This window comes from Nothobranchius furzeri, chromosome 13, assembly GCF_043380555.1.
Source record: "Nothobranchius furzeri strain GRZ-AD chromosome 13, NfurGRZ-RIMD1, whole genome shotgun sequence".
Lineage (NCBI taxonomy): Eukaryota > Metazoa > Chordata > Actinopteri > Cyprinodontiformes > Nothobranchiidae > Nothobranchius > Nothobranchius furzeri.
Window position 1 is genome coordinate 21,808,023 of NC_091753.1, and position 20,319 is coordinate 21,828,341.

The 20,319-nt window shown below is 49.9% G+C and overlaps 1 protein-coding gene across 1 annotated transcript in view; it reads left to right on the forward strand.

Annotated features, from left to right (window-relative positions):
- The window catches only part of sorl1 (sortilin-related receptor, L(DLR class) A repeats containing), a 143,852-nt gene that overhangs the window by 88,366 nt on the left and 35,167 nt on the right, over positions 1-20,319 (forward strand). The window contains exons 11-13 of the mRNA XM_054742910.2: positions 11,428-11,501; positions 12,906-12,994; positions 13,643-13,821. Of these exons, the coding sequence (XP_054598885.2) occupies positions 11,428-11,501; positions 12,906-12,994; positions 13,643-13,821 (342 nt within the window). The remainder of the gene's footprint in view (positions 1-11,427; positions 11,502-12,905; positions 12,995-13,642; positions 13,822-20,319) is intronic.

A 20,319-nucleotide genomic window follows, 5' to 3' on the forward strand; every position in this document is an offset into this window, starting at 1 on the left:
CGAGCTGCCTCGGGCTGGAACACGCCCAGCTGGCATTGGAAGTCCCCGGGTCATGTGAGAACTGTGCCTGCTTCACCCTGAAGAGCCTTCACCGGCAGCTAGCGCGCCAAGCTAGCCTGTCGGGGAAGGACCCTTGCCTGCCGGCCCCTGGGCCACCGCCTGGGGACGCCAGCGAACATGCCCTCCCGGAGCCGGAACCGTGTGCCGAACTCAGCTGGGGCTCACAGCTCGAACTGGCCGGTCCGAGCCACCCCGTCGAGGACGTGTTGGAGTTGGACTACGGAGACGACGTGGACACCTCGGAACTCCTCATTTCAGAGGAGGACGAGGATGACGACGTTTTTCTCCCCATCGCTCAGGCCTCCATGCCTAGCTTTCCGTCCTCTCCCAGGGATGGAGCGGCTTCTCTGGCCGCCCACCTGGACATGCAGTCAGTCTGCCGATGCGCTGCGACCAGGCTCAACATCCCTTGGCCCACCGTGGTCACTGAGGCTGTCAGATCCCGCTACGAGGGAAAGAAGCTGCCTCAGGCCACAAGAGCGGCAAAGCCCCTCCTTCCCGCCTTCCCGGAGCTTCTCCAAGAAGTGAGGTCCTCCTGGGACAAACACCCTTTCAGCTCAAGGTCTCCTGTCCAAGGAGCCTCCTCGCTGGACTTCGAAGGGATGGAGAGGGCTGGCATGCTTTGCATGCCGCCGATGGAACCGCTGGTTGCAGCCCACCTGCACCCACGACTCTCGGCAACTTCCTCCAGGCCTCCCGCTCTCCCTGAAAAGGCGGACCGCTTCCAGTCGGCGCTGAACGAGAGGGCGTACATGGCTGCTGCCATCTCGGTCCGAGCTTTGAATGTCTCCTCCATGCTCTCAGCGTACCAAGCCGAGCTCTGTGAGGACATGAATACGAAGCCGGACCCGGAGGTGTGGGAGGAAATCACCGTACTGACCGACATCTGCCTGCGTGTGCAGCGCTGCGCGGTCCAGGCTACGGCGAAAGCTATGGGCTTGATGGTGCTTCAAGAACGTGCACGATGGCTGAACCTCACCAACCTCTCTGATAGAGGGAAGGAGGACATTTTGGACATGCCAATCGTGCCTGAAGGTATTTTCGGCTCTGCCCTGGCATCGATGCAGCAACGGTGTGAGGCCAAAAAGGAAGAGGATGAAGCCCTTCATCTCTGCCTTCCCCGTAAGCCTTCACCGGCACTGCCGGCTCTGCCGAACCTTCCTCAGGCAATACCCCGAGCCCAGCCTCAGTTTATGTTTATGTTTATGTTTATGTATTTAGCAGACGCTTTTGTCCAAAGCGACTTACAAGTGATAATCGGCATTTTGCCCTTGAGGCTAACAACAATAGTAACAACAACAAATTGACATCAGTCATGGAGAGGAGGGAACAAGGAGTGGACAGTAGAGAGGAGGGACGGGTGCAGACAAGGTGCTAGTTAAGAAGATGCTCTCTGAAGAGCAGGGTCTTCTGGAGTTTCTTGAAAATAGAAAAGGAAGCCGCAGTTCTGGTAGTGTTAGGAAGGTCATTCCACATTTGTGGAACGATGCATGAGAAAAGTCTGGATTGTCCTGAGCGTGGTGTAGGCACTGCTAGCCGACAATCCTGTGATGACCGGAGCGGCCGGGCCGCTCAGTTCCGGATCCCAAAGCGCCCGAAGCCTCAAGCTGTCCAACCAGCTCCCTCGGGCTCAGCGCCTCGACCAGTTTGACCTCAGCGATCGGGCAGCCAAGCCGCTCCGCCGCCGGGACAACCCACCCGACCCGGCGGTCAGCAGGTGAGGAAGAAGAAGAGGGCAGCCTGACGGAGTTCTTTCCCTCCCGACGCTGCAGCTGGCAGTTCCCCGTTCGCCAGCTCCTCCTGTTCGACGTTGCCATGGTGCTTTCTCCCCCCCCTCACGAAACCCCTCCGGCAGAGTCCCCGAGCGGTCCAGGGTGGGGCCAGGACGTGCAGCCGGCTGTGCCGGCTCAAAACACACGTCACAAGCACTCACATTGTTGTCTTTCACAAACATGTCACGCTCAAGGAGCATTAAAACGTTCGCTGCCGCATCCAGACAAAATGTCAAGGGCGCAGCAAAAATCAATAAAAATGTTACCCATGAGCGGTCCCAGGCGTTCACGGCCCATCTCTAGACACCGCGCGTGAACGCGCTCTCGCTCTGCCTGGCGCGCTTCCGCCTACACAGTTCGGTGCGGTTTGCGTTATGCCTCAGGCTTTTGGGTCTCATGGCGTCGGCTATTTCAGTAGTACGACTCGGCCGTCTACGCATGAGATTTTCAACGCTGGGTGGCTTCTCTGGGTCTCTCTCCAGTGCGCCACAGAGCACGCAGGGTGACGGTCTCTGCAGCATGCGTCGCGGCGCTCCGCTGTTGGCGTCACCCCTCCCTCTTGGCACAGGGGGTGCCTTTGGGGTTGGTTCTCGTGAGGAAAGTGGTCATGACAGATGTGAGCCTGTCAGGTTGGGGGGGGGGGGGGGGGGGGGGGGGAGGCTCCTGGAGGGTCGCTCTGTCAGGGGTGTGTGGAGCAGAGAGCTCTGGGGGACACATAAATTATCTGGAACTCCTCGCGGTCTTTCTGGCCCTGAGGCGCTTCCTGCCTTTTCTCTCCGGCCATCATGTCCTAGTGAGAACAGACAACACCACGACTGTGGCTTATATAAACCACCAGGGGGGCTGCGCTCCATGCGGTTACACACGCTGGCACACAGACTGATCCTATGGTGCAGCAGGCATCTCCTCTCAATCAGAGCCACCCATGTCCCGGGTGTTCTGAATCGGGGGGCGGATCTGTTGTCCAGAGGGACAACCCTGTACGGGGATTGGAGCCTGCATCCAGCAGTGTTGGAACAGATTTGGATCCGGTTCGGCACAGCCGTAGTGGATCTTTTTGCCTCCAAGGAGAATGCTCAGAGTCCTCTGTTCTTCTCCCTGCGCGACCGAGACGCTCCACTCGGCGTGGACGCGCTGGCGCACGACTGGCCACGGGGACTGCTTTACGCTTTCCCCCCAGTGGCCCTGATACCATCCACCTTGCTGAGGGTACGAACACAGCGCCACACTCTCATTCTGGTGGCCCCATACTGGCCAGCCATGCATTGGGTGGCGGACATTTTCCAGCTCCTGGAGGGCCAACTTTGGAAACTGCCGCTTCGCAGGGACCTGGTGTCCCAAGCGGGAGGCTCGATCTTCCACCCTCATCCAGAACGGCTGGCCCTGTGGGCCTGGCCCCTGAGGGGTGTGGGCTAGTGTCAGCAGAGCTGCCCCAGGCAGTCATTCGAACCATTCAGAATGCTAGGGCCCCCTCCACTAGGTCCCTATATGACTGTAAATGGAGGGTGTTTGAAGCCTGGTGTCAGGTCAGGGAGGTCTCACCCTTCCAATGCCCGGTGAACGTCATTCTGTCTTTCCTGCAGGACTTGTTGGATGGGAAGAAGGCTTTCTCCACCATTAAAGTGTACCTAGCAGCCATTTCCGCCCGACACTTGGGTTTTGGGAAGAAATTGGCAGGTCAACACCCCCTGGTGTGTAGCTTCATGAGGGGCGCGCGCAGGCTTCTCCCTGTGTCTCGACCCCTGGTGCCCTCATGGGATCTGTCCTTGGTGCTGTCGGCCCTCTCCGGGCCTCCATTTGAACCTATGGACGGCCTGGACCTTAAGATCCTGTCTCTTAAGGTGGTGCTACTCCTGGCTTTGGTATCTGCAAAGCGAGTTAGTGACTTACAGGCTCTCTCTGTGCACCCATCCTGCACCCAGTTTGCACCAGGTGACATGAAGGTGTCCTTGAAGCCCAACCCTGCCTTTGTGCCTAAGGTGGTGGGCTCCTTTTCTCCTATTATCCTCACAGCTTTCTACCCACCACCCTTCTCCTCTCCTGAGGAGGAGCGGTTGCACAAGCTGTGTCCGATTCGCGCACTCAAGGAGTATGTGAATCGGACGGAGAACCTTCGCGGGGGGACCAGCTTTTTGTGTCATGGGGTGGGCCTCGTAAGGGGAAACCCGTCACAAAGCAGCGGCTTTCCCACTGGATTGTGGAGGCTATTTCTATGGCTTACTCCTGTCAGGGCAATCAGGCACCTGTTGGGCTCAGGGCCCATTCTACTAGGGGCCTGTCTGCTTCTTGGGCCCTTTTTCGGGGGCTGTCAATCCAGGAGATTTGTGCTGCAGCAAGTTGGGCTTCTCCACTTGCATTTGCACGCTTCTATAAGCTTGATGTTTCGGTCCCTGCAATGACTCACACGATTCTGAGCGTGGGGTCTTTGGCGGGCCAAGACGTATCCCTGTAGGTTGGTGATCGCTGGATAAGCTGTCTGGCAATACGGGAGTCTCCATATCCCATAGTGAGACATCGAAACGAATGTTAAGAAAGAGAACTTTAGGTTACTGTCGTAACCCCGGTTCTCTGAGTAACATGAGTGAGATGTCTCACCAGACAACCCTTCTTGCTGGGCGAAGCGAGAAGAGGTGTTTATCTTGAATAGTGCTTGCGTTGGGACGCTTGCTACTTATAGTAGCAGGGGGACGCGTACGTCACGGTCACTGGCCAATCAGGATTGGCGTATTGAGATAAGTGCTTCTGAGGAATCCGCGGAGGGGCGTATCCCATAGTGAGACATCTCACTCATGTTACTCAGAGAACCGGGGTTACGACAGTAACCTAAAGATTTCCAGCTTCCTGAAAAATAGGAGCCAGCATGTGCGGTTGAACAATACGTCTGGCACAAGGTTGATCAGCACCGGTACACCACAGGGGTGCGTCCTTTCTCCACTGCTCTTTTCATTGTACACCAATGACTGCACCTCTATTGACTCAGCTGTAAAAATCCTGAAATTTGCAGATGACACCACTGTCATTGGGCTCATCCAGGATGGTGATGAGTCTGCTTATCAGCGAGAAGTTGAGAGGCTGGTGGTCTGGTGTAGTCAGCACAATCTTGAGCTTAACACCCTTAAGACTGTGGAGATGGTGGTGGATTTTACGAAGCTTCCCACAGTGCTGCCCCCCTCACAATATCCAACAGCCCAGTGTCAATGGTGGACTCATTCAAGTTCTTGGGAACTATCATTTCCAGGGATCTGAAGTGGGAAACAAACATCAACTCCATCGTCAAAAAGGCTCAGCAGAGGATGTATTTCTTACGGCAACTAAGGAAGTATGGCCTACCACAAGAGCTGCTGATCATCTTCTACACTGCTGCAGTCGAATCCATACTTTGCTCATCCATCACTGTCTGGTTTGGGTCAGCCACAAAAATGGACAAATGCAGACTACAGCGTATTATTAAAACAGCAGATGCCCAACTGCCCTCTGTCCAGGAACTGTAAATCAGCAGGACCAGGAAAAAGGCAGTGAATATTGTCCAAGATGCCACACATCCTGCATCTACTCTCTTCAATCTCCTCCCATCTGGCAGACGCGATAGATCGCTGTACACAAAAACTACCAGACACAAGAACAGTTTCTTTCCTTCAGCCATTTTTCTCCTTAATCTGTAGATTCTTTTACCATCCTTTTATTATAGTTTTTAATACTTATTCAGTATGCTTATGGATATGTGTATGTGTGTGTGTGTGTGTGTGTGTGTGTGTGTGTGTGTGTGTGTGTGTGTGTGTGTGTGTGCGTGCGTGCGTGCGTGTGTGTGTGGGTATGTATATATGTATATATGTGTGTGTGTAAATGAACATGTGTGTGGGTATACATGTTCTTATGTGTTTTTAGGTATTTTTATTCTCATTTATTGTGGTTGTTGTATGTTTTAGAGAGCGAACATCTACCGAAGACAAATTCCTTGTAAATGAACTTTTACTTGACCAATAAATCTGAAATCTGAATCTGAAATCTGAAAAAAATCTAAATAGAAACCGTGTTCCCTCGCCCGGACGTGGGTCACCGGGGCCCCCCTCTGGAGCCAGGCCCGGAAGTGGGGCTCGTTGGCGAGCGCCTGGTGGCCGGGCTTTCACCCATGGAGCCCGGCCGGGCACAGCCTGAAGAGGAAACGTGGGTCCCCCTTCCCTGCTCACTACTCGTGGGAAGGCCCAAAGGGGTCAGGTGCAGTGTGTGACGACTGGTAGTCAAGGGCGGGGACCTTGGCGGTCTGATCCTCGGCTACAGAAGCTGGCTCTTGGCACATGGAATGTCACCTCTCTGGTGGGAAAGGAGCCTGAGTTGGTGTGTGAGGTTGATAGGTTCCGACTAGATATAGTCTGACTCACCTCAATGCATGGCTCTGGCTCTGGAACCAGTTTCCTTGAGAGGGGTTGGACTTTCTACCACTCTGGAGTTGCTCCCACTGAGAGGCGCCGAGCAGGGATGGGCATACTAGTTGCCCCCCATCTTGGTGCCTGTACGTTGGGGTTTACCCCAGTGAATGAGAGGGTAGCCTCCCTCCGCCTACGTGTTGGGGACGGGTTCTGACTGTGGTCTGTGCTTATGCACCAAACTACAGTTCAGACTGCCCACCCTTTTTGGAGACCTTGGAGGGGGTGCTGGAAAGTGCTCCTTCCAGTGACTCCCTTGTTCTGCTGGGTGACTTTGACGCTCATGTGGGCAACGACAGTGAGACCTGGAGAGGTGTGGTTGGGAGGAACGGCCCCCCTGATCTGAATTCGAGTGGTGTTTTGTTGTTGGACTTCTGTGCCAGTCATGTATTGTCCATACTGAACACCATGTTCAGACATAAAGGTGTCCATGTGTGCATGGACACCTTTATGGACACCTCATCCCGCAGGCGATACGATCTTTAAACCACACCACCACATATTAAGTGCACACACATATGGTTCTCACACACACTGAACAGTCTGGACTTTGCTTAAGCATAGTTGCACTACAAAGTCACTAAAATGTGGTTTGCACAACTCTGGACATTATATATATATATATATATATATATATATATTTCATTTCCATTTAATACTTGTTCAGCCGCTGTTTTGTACAGATATTTTTATTTCTTTATACATTCTTATACATTTACATACTGTGTATTTTGTTGTACAGTTACTTTATTCTCAACTTCAACTTATATATATATTATCTTATTCCTTCCCAGCTAAATTTACCTTTTATTCTAATTTGTATTGTATTGTGTATTTTGTTGTAAAGCTATTCTATTATTCAACTTTAATTCAGATATATTTTACCTTACTCTTTCCCAGTTAAATTTACCCTTCATTTTAATCCGTGGTGTACAGTTTTTTTATTTTCAACTCTTAGGTCATGAGCAGTTGTGTAAGCATTTCACTGCATTTCGTACTGTGTATGAATGTGTATGTGACAAATAAAATTTGAATTTGATTTGATTTGATTTGCTCTTGGCACCAGGATACCTTAGGCCGTAGCTCGATGATCGACTTTCTTGTTGTTTCATCTGACCTAAGGGTGCATGTCTTGGACACTTGGGTGAAGAGGGGGCGGAGCTGTCAACTGACCATTACCTGGTGGTGAGTTCGCTCAGATGGTGGGGGAGGATGCCGGTCAGACCAGGCAGGCCCAAACGTATCGCGAGGGTCTTCTGGGAATGTTTGGTAGAGTCTCCTGTCAGAAGGAGCTTCAATTCCCACCTCTGACAGAACTTCCAAAATGTTCCGGGGGAGGCAGGGGACATTGAGTCTGAATGGACCCTGTTCCGTGCCTCCATTATTGAGGCGGCTGAACGGAGCTGTGGTCGCAGGATCGTCAGTGCCTGTCGTGGTGGCAACCCCCGAACCCGCTGGTGGACACCGGCGGTTAGGGATGCTGTCAAGCTATAGAAAGAGTCCTATCAGGTCTTTTTGGCCCGTGGGACTCCAGAGGCAGCTGACGGGTACCGGCAGTCCAAGCGGAAAGCGGCTCGGCTGGTCGCCGAGTCAAAAACCCGGGAATGGGAGGAGTTAATGGAGCAAGACATCCATACGGCTTCGAGGAGATTCCGGTTCTCCATCCAACGCCTCGGGGGGTGGGGGGGCTCCTTAAGGCTCTGGATGTTGTGGGGTTGTGTTGGCTGACACAGCTCTGCAATATCGCGAGGACTTTAGCGGCAGTCACACTGGACTGGCAGACTGGGGTGGTGGTTCCCTTATTTAAAAAGGGGGGCCGCAGTTTGTGTTCCAACTACAGGGGGATCACACACCTGAGCCTTCCTGGTAAGGTCTATTCAGGGGTTCTGGAGAGGAGGGTCCGTCGGATTGTTGAACCTCAGATTCAAGAGGAGCAATGTGGTTTTCGTCCTGGCCGTCACACACTGGATCAGCTCTATACCCTCAGAGGGATCCTGGAGGGTGCGTGGGAATTTGCCCAACCAGTCTACATGTGTTTCGTGGATTTAGAGAAGGCGTTTGACCGCGTCCCTTGGGGGGCCCTGTGGGGGATACTCCGGGAGTATGGGGTACCAGACCCTCTGATACGGGCTGTTAGGTCCCTGTATGACCGGTGTCAGAGCTTGGTCTGCATTGCCAGCAGTAAGTCGGGCTCCTTCCCAGTGAGAGTTGGACCCCTTTGTCACCGAATCTGTTCATAACCTTTATGGACAGGATTTCTAGGCACAGTCAAGGTGTGGAGGGCATCCGTTTTGGTGGCCTGAGGATCAGGTCTCTGCTTTTTGTAGATGATGTGGTCCTGTTGGCTTCATCAGAACGTGATCTTCAGCTTTTGCTGGAGCGGTTCGCAGCCGAGTGTGAAGCAGCTGGGATGAGAATCAGCTCCTCTAAATCTGAGGCCATGGTCTTGGTTCAGAAAAGGGTAGAATGCCTTCTCCGGGTCAGGGATGAGGTCCTTCCCCAAGTGGATGAGTTTTAAGTATCTCTGGGTCTTGTTCACGAGTGAGGGACAACTGGAGCATGAGATTGATAGGCAGATTGGTGCTACATCTGCAGTGATGCGGGCGTTGTACCGGTCTGTCGTGGTGAAGAGAGAGCTGATTCAAAAGGCGAAGCTCTCGATTTACCGGTCGATCTACGTTCCTACCCTCACCTATGGTCATGAGATTTGGGTAGTGACCGAAAGAACGAGATCGTGGATACAAGCGACTGAAATGAGTTTTCTCTGAAGAGTGGCTGGGCTCTCCCTTAAGCCCTTTTCAGACAGACATTCTGGAACATTTGCGGACAATTCAATCCGGTTTTTAACCGGAACTGTGTTTTCAGACACACCACTTTTGTACCGGAACTTGTCCTTTCAGCTGCGTTCACACAGCAGGGAAAAGTTCCAGATGTCTGACGGCGGCGGGGGGTGGGGGGAATCGGACTTATGTTAAGAAGAAGAAGAAGAAAATATAATTTCTATAGCGCCTCTCAAGATAAAAATCACGAGGCGCTTAAGCATAATTCTGCGCACACGAAGACGCATAAGAGACCTGGATGATGAAGCTCAATGGTTAAAGGAATCACTGAAGCGGTGTGAAGCGCTCCGTCGCGCGTCTAGACGGTACCGTAGGAGGCGAGCTGCCGTGGTTCGCCGCATTCTACAGCAGCGGGCTATCTAGGTGCGCACAGCGTCCCCCGGTCCCCTCCTCCCCCTCCCTCTTGTCCGGAACTTTACCTCACCAGTCTGAAGCAGCCACCCTGTCCGTAACAAGTCCGGACCTGTTACTAGGGGCTTCATACAGATAAATTCCGGAACACGTTATCCGGATGTTTGTATTCAGACAGAAAGGTCTTACGGACAGATTCCGGAACATTTCCGTTTTTCATGGCCTGTCTGAAGGGGGCTTTAGAGATATTGTGAGAAGCTCGGTCATTTGGGAGGGGCTCGGAGTAGACCCGCTGCTCCTCCACATCGAGAGGAGCCAGTTGAGGTGGCTCGGGCATCTGGTCAGGATGCCTCCTGGACGCCTCCCTGGTGAGGTTTTCCGGGCACGTCCACCCGGGAAGAGACCTAAAGGTAGACCCAGGACACGGTGGAGGGACTATGTCTCTCACCTGGCCATGGAACACCTTGGGATTCCCCCGGAGGAGCTGGCCCAAGTGGCTGGGGAGAGGGAAGCCTGGACCTCTCGCCTTAGGCTACTGCCCCTGTGACCCGACTCCGGATAAGCAGATGAAAATGGAAATGGATGGCTTCAGCCCTCTCCCCCCTGGATGGCTGGAGGGATGGATTGAAAGCATATCATTACATTGACTCTATCATTGTAATGGTTCTTAATTTTTTTAGGCTTTGGATCTGGTAGCAATCTGTGTTTTAAAGTGTCGTCACAAGTCATGAGCTGGACTTGGATCATGAAATCAAACAACCAGGACTAGACCAGAGCTCTACCAGGATGGGCCTGATCCACCTATACAGCTTTTACCTAGCCACCAAACCTTTAATGTGTTAATCTGAATTTTTTATTTGTTTGTTAGCTAACTGACATCATCACGGTCTCACACCATACCTCTCAATTGCTCACCACTATCAGCAGTAGCAGCCAGAAACAGGACTTTACTCCTCCAGGTTTTCCTTCATAATGAAATTTGTTGAGTATAATTACGCTGATTTACACAGAGAAAGGGCCAAATCAATCTCATGGGGTTCGTTACACTTAGATTGAGACACAACAGCTGTATGACAGTTCTGTCACAATCACTGTGCTGATACTAATTTTCCAGTTCAGTGATGCACATGTTCTTGATGCAAAGGAAGAGGAGAGTATAGGTAAATGTGTGATGGAAGCTAAATTGTTTTCAGATTGATGCTGCTCTACTTGTTATGCAGCCTCATTACGTCAAACCTATTGTTGTACTTCCAGTTGGACAGAAGGTCAAGCGGTCATCCAGGTTACTGCTCTTCTACCTAAGAGCACAGATAATGACCACATCAATCCATCTGTATTTTTAAAAGTCTTGTTCAGTGAGAAGAGTTGAACATGAAGATATTCTTCAACCACCATTGTCTTGAATTATATGCAGAAAGGGAATAAAGAGGTTACTGCTGGGGCAGTAAAAGTCAGTCTCTTCTATGCCTCAGTTATGTCTTGCATTCATGGACTCACCCACCTTGGCTTGCTACCGCAAAAGGCTCTGTTAATTTTGCGGTCAGGAGAGCGCATAGAGTGTCTCACCTAGCAGAAGGTGGCCTTTAGCAATAGCAACTCCACAACATGGCGGAACACGTTCAGGCTTGTACTATTAGTGGAGAACGAAGATAATGGAAGAGTGGCCTTGCTGTTAGGCAATCAGAGGTGAAATATTTTAATAACATGAATATCAATGATGAAGACGTGTAATCTTGCCACACAAACATGCACGCACGTATCTCCATTACCCCCGAAACGGGAGCACCAGAGCTTTTATCCACAGTAAAGTCCTTTGTTTATACCACAGCAGATTTATTGGAAAAATATGAGTGAATGAGACCTTTATGTATTTGAGATGCTTTAAATAATGGTTTCAAAACACATAAAGCATGATGAAACAAAACACTGGATATGAATAATTTTGCTCATGTGAGTAAAATGTCTGTCCTCTGATTGCAGGATCTGTTGGAAGGAACTTGGCCAACAAGCCAAACGTGTATGTTTCTAGCAGTGCTGGAGCTCGGTGGAAAGAGGTCAGTACAGAACCTGATCCAGATGGCAACAATCTACTCCGGCTGAGTCACAGACAGCTTCAACGCTGCAGCAGGTCCAGTACCTGTAAATGTAGACAAGCTGCACTTTAGTCTGAACCCTGGGGGGCCAATAGGCGGTTGTCATTCATGCAGCTGCCTTTCTGCACATTCAGCATACAGCAGCAATATATTTTCAGAACATTTCTTTTAATAAGATTGTTTCAGTTGAGCTTTTTTTTTTCTTGGTTCTTCTGTAGATATGCTGCTGTGCTTTGGAACTTGGATCTATGGCATAACCTAGTTTTGTCCGATTGTTGCTGTCAAAAAAAGCAACTTCATATTTGCTCTTAGTTTCCAGAGGAAATGGCTTGTTGCTCTAAGCCCTGCCCTCTTTGTTGGTTTTCATATCATTTAACATGTTTTTTGGTAGTTTCCTGTTTTAATCAACTTTCTCTTAATGTTTTTATGATTGTTTTTATTTTGTATGTTTTTTTTTCAATGTTCCACAAGTGGAGATAAAACATCAACACTGCAGAGAAACAGAGTCCGGGGTAGAGTCACGTTGCTCTCCAATCCAAGACGAGATCTCCAAATATCAGGAAATAAAACTTGCCGTCTGAGGCTCTCCTCTTCTGTAGGCAACTGTACAGTGTTTCTCAATGCCAAGGAAGCCTTGTTCAAAAATTGCCCAGAATACACCGCGGTATTTCCAAAAGGACGGCGGACCAGAAGCCGGCAGCTACTTGGGGGGTAAATTTCAAGTTTAAAAGTAAGTCAACTAATTTAAAATGTTTTTTTTTTAGATCCAAAGAAGTTATCTATGGTTGCCCTATTGTCATTCTTTTTTTAGAACGACACAGCAAGAACACACCTAAGATTATCTATGGTTGGTTGGTTAATTGCTTAGTAGTTGCAGCTTCGGTGGCTAGCGGGTAGTAGCTCGGTTATCTATTCAATTTAACAAATATATACACAATTTAAAAAGTAAAAGCCTCAGTATGTATTTATATTGAAACTTATACCTATGAAATATTACATTATCTCCCGTGTCACGCAACGTTACGTGACCGCCGTGGAAGCCGCAGTCACGTGACGCAAGTCTGTTCCATTTAACCGTTTTCTTTGACCAAGGAAGGACAGTGTCCTCGTAAGCAAGGCGCCTTGACATTAAGAAACACCCCTAGTTCCTTGAAATGGTGCACTGGTGTATTTTTCCCCTTTGAACAACTTACAAGGCATTCATTCCTACTAGAGACCACTGCAAATGTATTGAATAAACCATTGTTCCACATGTTTAAAACAAAAGTTGCTGACAAGATGAAAAGGCGTGGGCTCCCCTGCTCTAGATTTATGTTTTACAGATAATTTTATGACTGGCAAAATATTCTGTCTATGCCAACACAGGCTCTGCCAGGACCTCATTTCTACACCTGGGGGGACCACGGTGGTATTCTGATGGCCATCGCACAGGGAGGCTCCACCACACATCTCAAGTATGTAGAATTGACCATCTTAGTGTCTCTAGTGGACAAAAACTTTACCTCAGTTGCATCAGACATTGAGAAGTTTGTCTGTTAATTTTTCTTGCATTTTAAGACTCAAGCTGATTTTCATTTTAATGCTATGCTATTGTGCTATTGATATAATAAATATAATAATATATTACAAGCAATGACTTTTTCCCACTCCTTTTGAGCTAAGATGTTTCCCAACCTTCAGACGAGGCAAAGTTTGCAAGTAAATAAAAGGCATTTTAAGCCCAAGTAGAGGAGCAGCAGCTGCCCCTGGTGGGACTCATTAGGTAGCAGCAGGAGCAGGGTGAGTGCATGTGAAACAACTTGGAGATAAATGAAGACAACAACCAACAAAGATGCCTCTGTGGAAACGAGCAATGTGGGTTACACAGTGCACCTTAACAGGTGATCTAATATGAAGACTGATTTAAATCTTCTACACACCCTCTGGGATTCACCTTCACATATTCAAAAGTCTCCAACTGGAAATGTTTCACTTCTGCATTTGAAAAATGTAAATGTTTAATGCAGGGTAACAGTTCAGAAGTGTCTGGCAGTTAAACACTATTCAGTCAAAAATAAAAGTTAAAACTAAATAATAATCAATATTGTTCTTGATCTTGTCAGGTTTAGCACCAATGAAGGTGAGACGTGGACTGAAATTAAGTTTTCAGACAAGGAGGTTTATGTTTACCAGCTACTGACAGAGCCTGGGGAGAAGAGCACCATCTTCACCATCTTTGGTTCCTACGCTGAGCAGAGACATAGCTGGCTCATCCTGCAGGTCAACACCTCTGACGTTCTAGGTGGGTCATAGCATCAGGAAACCTTTAATAGCTAGCAGTGTGTTTGAAGTTCACACTTAACCTGCAGAGCAGAAGCAGTTGTTTAATTTGAACAGCATGTGTTGGTAGCTGTCAACTGACCACCAATGGTGGCTTTGATGGTCGGGGAGGAAGCCAGTTAGACCTGGCAAACCTAAACGTATTGTGAGGGTCTGCTGGGAATGTCTAGTGGAGTCTCCTGTCAGAAGCAGTTTAAATTCCCAACTCCGACAGAATTTCGAACACATCCTGAGGGAAGTGGGGGACATTGAGTCCGAGTGGGCCATCTTCCGTGCTTTCATTGTCGAAACAGCTGATCGGAGTTGCAGCTGGAGGGTAATCGGTGCATGTCGTGGTTGCAACCCCCAAACCCGCTGGTGGACACCAGTGGATGCCGTCAAGGTGAAGAAAGAGTCCTATCAGGTCTTTTTGGCTTGTGGGACTCAAGAGGCAGCTGATGGGTACCAACATTCCAAGCGGAATGTGGCTCGGGTGGTCACAGAGGCAAAAACCCAGGCATAGGAGGAGTTTGGTGAGACCATGGAGCAAGACTTCCGTATGGCTTGGAGGAGATTTTGGTCCACCATTAGGCATCTCAGGAGGGTAAAGCAGTGCGCTACCAACACTGTTTACATTGGTGAAAGTATGCTGCTGACCTCTACTCTGGACGTTGTGGATCAGTGGATGGAATACTTCGAAGACCTCCTCAATCCCACCGGCATGTCTTCCAGTGATGAAGCAGAGTCTGGGGACTTTGGGTTGGGCTCTCCAATCTCTGGGGCCGAGGTCACTGAGGTGGTCAAAAAACTCCTCTGTGGCAAGGTCCCAGGAGTGGATGAGATCCACCTGGACTTCCTTAAGGCTCTGGATGTGGTAGGGCTGGGTTGGTTGATGCAGCTCTACAATATTGTGTCAACATTGGGATCAATTCCACTGGATTGGCAGACTGGATGCAAGAATATCAATACCCTGTGATTAAAGCACTTAATTGCTTTTTCATTGAGAATTTACAAGCAATTTTTACTGTATAATTTTGGTGCGGTGCAGTTCAAACTTTGACTGCTGGTTGGTTGCAGTTTTTACTGCCTTCGATCTAACTGGCGATAACACTGGAAGCTTCTTGGAAGCGTCTCTGGCCTTAGTTTTCCAACTAAATTCAATCTAAAAAATTCCAAATATCACTTGTCTTTTAGTATCACAACATATCGTCTTGTCTCCCCTGTATTGTGATATTTGTCGTATCACCAGATTACTGCCCACAAACACCTGTAGAGCCAAACACCTCACATATGCCAGTGACTTAGCAGTGGACGATATGGACCAAAACTTAAATCTGGATCGCTGAAATCTGATATACAATATACAGTATATCTGCATATTTTTCTTCTTGTAAAGTTTTTTCAACGTAATTCCCTTCAAACTGTCTTTAGAACTTGTATAGATAAATTCATGAGCAGATTAAATTAATCAAAAATGCATTGATTCTACTGTCAAACATGAACTTTAGAGCCGTTCTCTATCAGTCTGAGCTGGGTCTGTGTAAAGCTGTCTGTTAACAGACATGTAGGTTTTTATCATTGTGTTTTACACGGTACCTTATTACATGGTATTTTTCTATCTTTCTATTGGGGCTGAACGATTTTAGGAAAAGACTGGGTTGTGATATTTCAGGAGCACTACAAGAAAATTACATCTTTGACAATCACATGATCGCGTTGTTTGAAGTTGCAGTTTCGGTTAGAAAATGATAGTTCAGTCCAACTTTCCGTCTGTCCATCAAATGTCACGTTGCGGGTGTAGGAGTTGATGGACCATGTGTGGTGGCGCAGATCAGGAGGTAAAGATGCAGGCTTCAGATAATGCAAAATGGTTTTAATGGTGGGACGGGAACAAACAGCACAAGACAACGATGACAAACAACCACAATGATCTGACAAAGACTGATACAAGGAGGGAGGTATAAATACACAGGGCAAATGAGGAACACATGGGCAGGTAAACAAGGGGCAGGTGAAAACAATAAGGACTAATCAAGGGCAGGAGAGAGACACAGTCAGGGAGGCAGGGGCAGACCGTGACATCAAAAGGTAGGGCTACATGTCTCAAATGTCACACAGGCACGTTTATTTATAATATATTTGTAATTCATGCAAAATAACCATTCACAATATTAATAATGATTAATTATTTATTGCTCAGATAAAATTATATCATGTTAAGCTAAATTCATAACATAATGACATCCGCTGCCAGAGGGTTACACTCTTGTGGGTCATGTAGTAGAAAGTTAATAAAGTTACAAAGGCAAACGTTAGGTTATGTATATAACCACTGTTCCCTGAAGGAGAGGAACGAGGTACAACGAAGGTACTATGGGACATCACGCCCTCGTGTGGCCTGGCTGAAGACACATTTAATCACTCCTGTAAGGCAAATGAAAGTGATGCAGCGTGGAGGCCCCGCCCTCCACTTATAAGCGACTGTGTCACTGTCACTCGGATGCAGAGTGACCCTAGCGCCATCTGATGACATTTTCAGACACCAAGGGTGAACTAAAAGAGCATGAAGGTCTCCCACTCTTTTAGCCAATACAAGGGCTAAGAGCAGAGCTGTCTTATAAGACAGAAGCTTCATACTGATCAAGTGGAGCTTGCTCTTGAGCTCAGAATAGTATTCACCAAAGGCGGGGGACGACCTTTAGCTAACAGGTTGGACCTTCCAGTAGGCAGGCCTGCAGCTTCCACAGATGGGGGCGAGGGTGCATCACTTCCCCTTGTGCCTTTGACAGAATATTCTGTCTGAAGGGGGGGGCTATCATCAGACTGATGATCTCCGGGTACCAAGACTGAGGAGCCACTAAAATCAGAGACCTGCTCGACCTGTGCACTCTCTCCAGTACTGCTGGAATCTGTTCCACTGGTGGAAAAGCATAGAGGAGAACGTTGGGCAAAGGGTGTGCCAGAGCATCCGATCCCATTGGAGCAGTCTGATCTGTCAGGGAAAAGAGCGGGACAGTGTGTTGTTATTTGCACTTGATGCAAACAGATCCACTACTGCCCTGCTGAACCTCAGCCAGATCTGGGACACCACCTCGGGGTGAAGCCTCCATTCCTTTGACAGAGGTCCGCCCTTGGAGAGGAAGTCTGCCCTGTGGTTGAGGCACCCAGGGACATAAGCTGCTCTGAGAGACAGGAGATTCAGATTGCACCAGTACAGCAATGTGTGGGTCAGATTCAGTAGAGGAAGAGAGCTTGTTCCTCCCTGTCTGTTTACATATGACACCACAGTTGTGTTGTCTGTGCGCACTAGCACACAATGTTCTCTCAGGTGACGACTGAAGTGTTTCAGGGCCAGAAACACAGTTAACAGTTCCAGAAAGTTGATATGGAACCTTGACTGGTTCGAGGACCATACCCCACCCTCCCTTTCTCACCACTAAACCCCCACACAGAGCCCCCCAGCCTCTGAGGGAAGCGTCTGTGGTCACCACTATGCGTTCTGACACCCTCCCAATAGGGGAACCCTGGCAGAACAGCCCTGGTTCTCTCCATGGTAGGAGAGCTACCATGCAGGCTCTGGTGACCGTCAACCTACGGCAGAGATGATGTGATGGATGGAGATGATGAGAGCGGACCCAACGTTGGAAATGTCGCATTTTTAACAGTTCGAGAGGCACCACGGCTACGGAGGAAGCCATCATCCACAGCAGCTGTAGAGCTGTGCAGAGTTTCAGTCTGGCTCCCAGCTGAAAGTGCACTAAGCAGCGTAGTGCAGCTATTCACTGGTCCGAGAGACGCGTTCAGCTTGACCAAGAGCAAATTTCCAGCCCAAGGAAGGAGAAATTCAGACTCGGAACTAGAGAACTCTTTATGTAGTTCACAGAAAACCCCAGGGCTTGAACGTGGGAAAGTACCCATGCAGTGTGAGCTTCTGCCTGTGTTCAGGAACTCGCTTCTAGAGCCCAGTCGTCTAGGTAAGCGAGGATCCGGATGCCGTCCTCCCTGAGGGGGGGCTAGTGCGGCTTCCAAACATTTCGAAAAGGTGCGGGGCCCTAGAGCTAACCCAAAAGGCAGAACCATGTACTCATAGGGTTTCCCTTTGAAAGCAAAGCGCAGGAAGCGCCTGTGATCGGGATGGATTCCCACATGGAAATAAGCATCTGTGAGATTGATCGTAGAAAACCAATCTCTGGGACTGATTGTATCCAGTAGCTGTTTGAGTGTTAGCATTTTGATCCTGTACATGCGCAGATACTTGTTTAATACACGCAGATCGAAAATAGGGTGAAGTCCACCCCCTTCAGCTGTACCAACCTTTGTTTGTATCCTCGACAGGGACCGCTCCAATAGCTCCTTTTAACAGTAGAGTCTGAATTTCTTCCCGTAACACGACCGCAGCATCGGTCTGCACAACAGAGGTAAATACGGGTGGTTTGACCAGGAACTTCAGTCGGTAACCCATGGTAACCGTGCGCTCGGCCCAGGGGGGCACTGCGCATGCTCGCCAGAGGTGAAGTTTTGTCGCGAGGCAACTGCTCAACTCCCTGGTGGGGGAGCTGCTGCCCTTTAGCAGAACGGATGTCTTTCTAAACATCATGTCTGCCACCGGAGGAAAGCTGCTGTTCTCCAGCAGAGCGGGAGAACACAGCTTTTCCCGCTCCCACAGAGGCTGATCGCAGACAGGATTTGATGTGAAAATTGAGCTGTCGTTCACCAGCGAAGCGGGTTGACGCAGCTTTGTGGGGCCAATTTGAGAAGCATTGTTGAGACACATTGCATCCACTCATTGTCGAGTGCAAACAGCAGTCTTTATTACATTTGTGTGCATGTTTTTGTGAACAGTACAACTCTCGCCCCCTGGGGGCGGTAAACAAAGTCTCTTTGGACTGTGGGGTTGAACCGTAGCTGAACCGGTCCATTTCAACCAGAGAAAACTGGGGTTCTGTAGCCCAACAGGGCCCAAAACCCGAACAAGGTCAGTCCCCGGATCAGGACGTCTGAGGTTTCTTCTTGCAGCTCACAGAGCGTTTCTGTGAGTCCCCACGAGGGACTTTACTCCAGGCGGAGTGGTGAGGAGGGAAAGGCGGGGTCCGAGCTGGGGCCGAGCCCTTCGCTGCCGCTGAAGAGGCTGTCCTCTGAGGTAGAGGAGGAGAGGTCAGGTTCTTCCTGTCAGACCCAGGTGCCGTGCGCCACCCTTTCTGCCTGGGGATAATGGAGCGTAGTGCTTCAGTCTGTTTCCGCTGGGCCTCGAACTTTGTCTGAATAGCGTTGAGGGACTGCCCAAACAGACCACTGGGTGAAACAGGCTTGTCCAGGTAGTTAGCCCTGTCCCTGTCTGGGACATTAGAACAGGTCAGCCACAAGTGTCTCTGAGTCACTACAGTTGAGGCCATACCTCTTCCCAACCGCAGGGCGACGCCTCGGGCAGCTCGCAGGATGTAGTCCGACATGACCAGTATCTCATTGATGAGGGGGGTCAGTGGGCTGTCGGGTTGGACCCTTGCTCCAAGGTCGGCCAGGCAAAGTGCTTGGTAGGTCTGGAGCATGATGGAAGAGCTGAGGACGCGGGCAGTGGAAGCCTGCATGCAGTAAATCTTTTCCAGTTGTGCAGCTGAGAAGCGGCATGGCTTGGAGGGTAGATTAGCTTGTCCATTAACCCAGTTATTGCAGGTCGGGGCCAGGTAAGCCGAGAGAGAGGGCTCCATCGGAGGGAGCTTAACCAATCTCGCCATTTCTGCGCCGTCGGGGTCCAAAAACCGACCGTAACCCAGGACCATGGTGCGGGTGGATAGTGGCTAGGCCCAGGATGCCGTGAGCTCAGCCACAAAATCCGGGTACAGTGGCAGAAAGTTCTTTCCCTCCGCTGGTTCTGAGGGAAGGTAAAATCCAGAAAAGCGAGACCTCTTTTGTGCAGGTGGAGGAGCGGACCAGCCCACTTCTAGCCTCCCCTCTGCACGCCGGCAGAGCGGGAGAAAAGAAGTGTCAACTTGCAGCTCAGAGGCTGAAGTAGTGGCTGGAGCTGAACACTCCACCGCTGAGAGGACATCCTCGTCCTTAAGTAAGTCGTGAGCGCCGGGGTAAATGCCCAAAATGTCTCCTTCATCCTCTGCCAGAGGAGGAAACTGAGAAGCCTCTAGGTCTGGTCCGGTTAAATTGTCCGCCATCTCCACCTGATCTGCCCAGCTAGTAGCGGGGACATCGATCACTAGGCTGTCCACGTCAGAGCCGGGCGAAGCCGGTGCCGAATGGTAAAGCATGGGGTCCTGCTGTGAAACTGCAGCGTCTCCCAGGAAACATTGTAGGAGCTTCATGCGCCGTTTGAGCATGGGACGGCGGAGTTGGCGACAGAACTCGCACGCCTCCGGGTCCACAAGCGCTCTCCTGACGTGGAGAATTCCCAGACAAACCAGGCACGCTACGTGTTTGTCCTTCTCGTGAAGAGAGAATCCACAGCCATGAGGACAGGGGCGCGACGCGGCTT